Here is a 5,416-nt window from a genome sequence, read left to right on the forward strand (position 1 = left end):
CTATCTATCTATCTATCTATCTATCTATCTATCTATCTATCTATCTATCTATCTATCTATCTATTTATCTATCTATCTATCTATCTATCTATCTATCTATCTATATATATATATATCTATCTATCTTAACAAATTACATTCTAAACACATAATTCTCACCAACACCTAGGTGAAGGGTACACAAATAATAAAATTTCTTTTATATTTACACACGTACAAATGTACAACTATGTCCACTATTTAAACAATTGTTTTCTTATATATTCTTTCTGTTTAAGTCCTTCTTTATAAACAAAATTTTATACCATTGATGATGAAATGTCGACATGATAAAAAACACAATAAAAAATCATAGTAGACACTTTTGAGCAAGGGTATATTGTGAAATACCTACACACACACAATGATATCAATAGTCACTAAGGATAACAAAAAAATGAGGGAGGTACAAAGTGAAAAGAAAGGATAAAGTACATGTTATTTGTATACAATGCCTTTGGACACAAATAGCACTCGTGTTATTATGATACAAGTATCCAAGTAGTATGGATGTGGTATGATATTTTCTATATGTTTCTAAGAATATTCCCTAATGTAGTACAAGTGTGTGACTATTGTTGTTCAACAAGAATATTTTATTTTCTTATACCACAATGAAACGTAGGTATGTAGTAGAAAAATATAACAAAACTATAACTACTTTCACGGCTAGTTTCAAAAATGTTCATATTTTTATACCCTTCACCTTCGTGAGAAGGGTATATATAAGTTTGTCATTCCGTTTGTAATTTCTATAATATAATTTTCCGACCGTATAAAGTATATATATTCAGGATCCTTATAGATAGCGGAGTCGATTAAGCCATGTCCGTCTGTCTGTTGAAGTTTTCAGAGGATCCCAGATATCGGCGAGATCAGAATCTTCAATAATTCTATTAGACATGCTTTCGAGAATATCGTTATTTAAAATCAGCAAAATTGGTCGGTAAATAACGGAGATATGAACAAAAATCCGAGACAACCTCTGAAAGTTTCATCAAAAAAAGTCATATTTTTTCATGCTTTGTTAAAAAAGCAACATCAACACTGTATATTAGAAAAAGATGTACACGTGTACATGTGTACATGTGTGTAGATGTATTTGGTTTTGTTCAGCTGTGTATTTTTTTGTATGTTTGGATGCTGTTGGCGTCATTGTGTTGTTATTTTTGTTTTTGTTTTTCTGTGTTTTTCACACTATGGTGAAGGGTATATAAGATTCGGCACAGCCCAATATAGCACTCTTACTTGTTTATCTAATAATTCGAAATAATTAATGCACTTGGTTCCAATGTAGAATTTTAATAATTACACAATAAAAATCCTTATTTTTCCACTTTTATAGGTTCTTATTTACAGCGTTCTGCACATCCCTGGAAGGAAGATGCCACGCCCACTTGCTAAATAATGAACAAGTTAAGATATATGTATGTGTATATAAATACTGGGAGAAAAATGAGCAAACTAGCAAAAGTGGGTGTGGCACGTCTTACACCTATATTGTTGGCCCATACCAAATGATGTACATTTGGAAAACTTTAACTTTTCATTCAAGATGTGGGCGTAGTGGGCTTGTCATATTACATATAAAGAAGTAGCAAAATTGTTTCTTGTTAGCCAATACCGTCAATAGCTAGATTTCGAAAATTTTGTAACTGAAACTTAAGAGTCAATATGAAAATTTTGTGCAAAAATGGGCGGATAAAAAAGTAGTGGGCGTGTAACAAAATTTCACTATCTGAGAAAAATATAAAATTTTAATTAATCAAATTTCTCCAAAATATTTTGTTAATATATAAATATTCAAGACGAATATGGGCGTACTAGGAAAAAGGGAGTGGGGGCGTGGTTCTTCCCATATAAATTAAAAACAAAAATTCTTATATCGAAAAAAAACTATGAGAACTCGATTATTAAATTTTTCACAAACTATATTGACATCCATATTAGTATTCGCCTAATAAATTAGTGGTTCACGAGGGCGTGGTTGCGTCCATATGAATACAAAATTTAAATACCGTAAAGAAACTATGGCAGCTGGAATGTAATATGGAGCCCGAATCCTCATATGTTGATATACAGAAAGCCATGCGAACAATACATGATTCTATTGCTCACAGCTTAAATCACAAAATGAAGTAATTTTAAATTTCATCATATGAATGACTAAACGGGTATAACCCTTATGTCTCTTTGTGCATTCAGTATAAAAGACGTACGTATTACAATTTCAATTTATGTACATTTCGTTATTAACACAATAAAGTCATAATAAAATTTAAATAAAATTTAAGAAAAAAAAAACACAGAATTTTTCTTTAATTTCGAAAAAAATGTGTTATAAAATCACAACCGCTCACATTGACTGTAAAGAGGATAATATTAAAAAGGTTTCATTATTAATGATACATTGTCGGGGATTATGTGAACAGGACTATTGGGGCCGTACACCTTTACACTTGGCTATAATTTACAAAAGTCAGGCAACACTAAAAATCTTTCAAAATGCGCTGCAAAAGGAAATTTCACCACAAAATCTTAAAAATAATAATAATATAAATAAAAATTTAAAATTTATCAAAAATTTAAAAAAACTTTTTAAAATTTACGATCATGATGGTGATACGATACTGCATAAAGCTGTTAAATATAATTTAACAAAAATCGTTGAGTTTTTATTGAAATTTTGTAAAAAGTTTAACATAAATGTGAACAACTATGAAGTATTGGGTTCTGGTGATTCAATTCTACATTTGGCGATCGTAGAGAATCTTTTGAAAATGACAAAAATAATTATCGAAATTAATCCCTCACTGAGATATGTACGAAATTATGCAGGTAATTTGCCGCAGGATGCGAAAAATTTATCAATGGAAATGCAAATGTTATTCTTGGACAGTGGCGAGAGGTAACTAAAGACGAGTTCAAAGTGATGTAAGGTTTAGTGTAATTAATAAAAAATTTCTGTCCTTATTATTTATTTTTAATTGTATCAATGATTTTTATTAATAAATAAGTAAAAGTAAACGATTTAAAAATATATTCTTATTGCGGGAACAACGCCCCCTCCTCCCCATAATCCATCTATTTATTAAGCAAATTCTAATATGGATGTCAAAATTGTTTGTGCAAAATTTAAGCATTCTAGCTTCAATAGTTTTTCAGATATAAGAGTTTTTGTTTTTATTTCACATGGGAAATACCACGCCCCTTAATTTTTCTAATCCGCCCATATTTGTCTTGAATTTTCTTATTGAGAGCAAACTAGTTTTAACGTTATTTAAACACTACAAATAGTCTCCTAGATAAATAAATTTTGTTGTTACTTTTTACACCTTATTAAGTGACTAGACACGCCCACTACTTTCTTAGTCGCCCATTATTTCTCAAAATTGTCATATTGATTTTTAAGTTTATGATACAAAAAAATTTGAAACTCCAGCTGTTATAGTTTTCAAAATTTACATCATTTACATTCCATTCCATTATTGGCTGGCAATATAGGAATGACATGTGCCACACCCACTTTATCTAGTTCGCCCATTTTTGTCCCTATTTTTGATATATTGCTCATGCAAAATTTAAGAACTCTCGTCGTGCGAAATTTCCCAGATATACTCCTTTCAATAGTTATTTAGTAAGTGGGCATGGCATCTTCCTTTAAGGCATACAGGAATGTAGAGCCTGCAGTAAGTAAGAACCTTTAAAAAGGGGGGGGGGAACTTTATGGTACTTTTTTTGTTCTTCGAAAGGTACTTTTTGAGATTTCTATAATATTAAACCTAAAAACATGAAATAGAGCATGAAGGTCACGAAATAAATAATAATCTTTAAAAAGGGGACATTTTGGTACTTTATCGTTTTTTAACTGCTACTTTTTGAACTTTGTTTTTCAAAAGGTACTGAGATTGAGATTTTTATAATCTTGAACCTAGAAACATGAGATTAAGTATATAGAGCCCGGAATAAGTGAGATAACCCATATTCCCTTTTGTACTTTTTAGTTATTTAAAAAGTACTGTTTGAACTTTGTATAATACTAAACCTTGAAATATGAAATTCAGCATGTAGGGCCTGGAGTAAGTGATTACCCTTAAAATAGGAGACCTTTTGCACGCTTTCCTTCTTCAAAATTTATTTTTTAGTACTTTTTTTGAATTTTCTATAATATTAAAGCTAGAAACCTAAAATCTAATATGTAGATCCCGAATTAAATGAAAACCCGTTAGAGGAGACCTTTTGGTACCTTTTTCATCATCTAAGGGTGTTTTTTTGGTACTTTTACGTCTTTAAACGATACTTTTTTAAATTTTTCAATAATATTGCACTTAGAAAAATAATTATACATGAAGATCCCGTACTAAATAAGAACCAAAAAAAAGGAGTCTTTTTGTACTTTTACCTTCTTCAAAACGTACTTTTTTTGGTAATTTTACATTCTAAAAAAGGTTCCTTTTGAATCATAAAATCAAGCTTAAAGAGCCCGAAGTAAATGAGAACCCATAAAAGGGGACTTTTTGGTACTTTTTCCTTCTTCAAAAGGTACTTTTTTGGTACTGTTACGTTCTTCAAAAATATTTTTTTTTTTGGATTTTCTATAATATTAAAGCTTGAAACATAAAATTGAGCATGTAGATACCGGATTAATTGAAACCCCATTAGAGGTACTTTTTCCTTTTTCAAAACGTATATTTTTTGGCACTTTTACATTCTACAAAAAGTACTTTTTGAGTATTCTATGATATTGAACGTAGATTCATAAAAGCAAGCTTCAAGAGCCCGAAGTAAATGAGAACCCATAAAAGGGGATTTTTTGATACTTTTTCCTTTCTTCAAAAAATACTTTTTAATTTTCTATAATATTAAAGCTAGAAACATAAAGTAAAGCACACATAGATCCCTGATTAAGTGAAAACTTTTTTCGTACTTTTTCCTTTTTCAAAACGTACTTTTTTGGTACTTTTACATTTTAAAAAGGTACTTTTTTAATATTCTATAATATTGAAGCTTGAATCATGAAAGTCAACTCAAAGAACCCAGAGTAAATGAGAACCTTTAAAATGGGCCTTTTTTACATTTTCCCTATTCAAAAGGTACTTTTTTAATTTTTTCTATATTTATGTGAAAAAAATTTATTTTGCATATTATATCCTTATGACCTTCGTTTTTGTTTTCCTCCCTTAAACTATTTAAAAAAAAATAATTCATTATTATTTACAGTAAAAAGCTGTTATAAATTTAAGAGGATTAAGTACGAGTATCTATAATTATAAATCCATATAATTAATATAACAAAAGACGACTACTTGGCGTTTTTTTTAATGCATACTTATGACAGCTTTCACTTTTATTGTATTGAATTTTTAATTGAAAAGTT

The 5,416-nt window shown here is 29.4% G+C and overlaps 1 protein-coding gene across 1 annotated transcript; it reads left to right on the forward strand.

Annotated features, from left to right (window-relative positions):
* Positions 1-2,301: 2,301 nt before the first annotated feature.
* On the forward strand, positions 2,302-3,112 carry LOC124418920. Its single transcript, XM_046946825.1, has one exon. It carries the CDS (start codon positions 2,373-2,375, stop codon positions 2,949-2,951), a length of 579 nt encoding a protein of 192 aa, XP_046802781.1. The 5' UTR covers positions 2,302-2,372; the 3' UTR covers positions 2,952-3,112.
* Positions 3,113-5,416: the final 2,304 nt, after the last annotated feature.

The sequence above is a fragment of the Lucilia cuprina genome, chromosome 3 (assembly GCF_022045245.1).
Source record: "Lucilia cuprina isolate Lc7/37 chromosome 3, ASM2204524v1, whole genome shotgun sequence".
Lineage (NCBI taxonomy): Eukaryota > Metazoa > Arthropoda > Insecta > Diptera > Calliphoridae > Lucilia > Lucilia cuprina.

Coding starts and splice junctions, on each gene's coding strand:
- LOC124418920 (XM_046946825.1), top strand. CDS start 2,373: ATGTGTTATAAAATCACAACCGCTCACATTGACTGTAAAGAGGATAAT.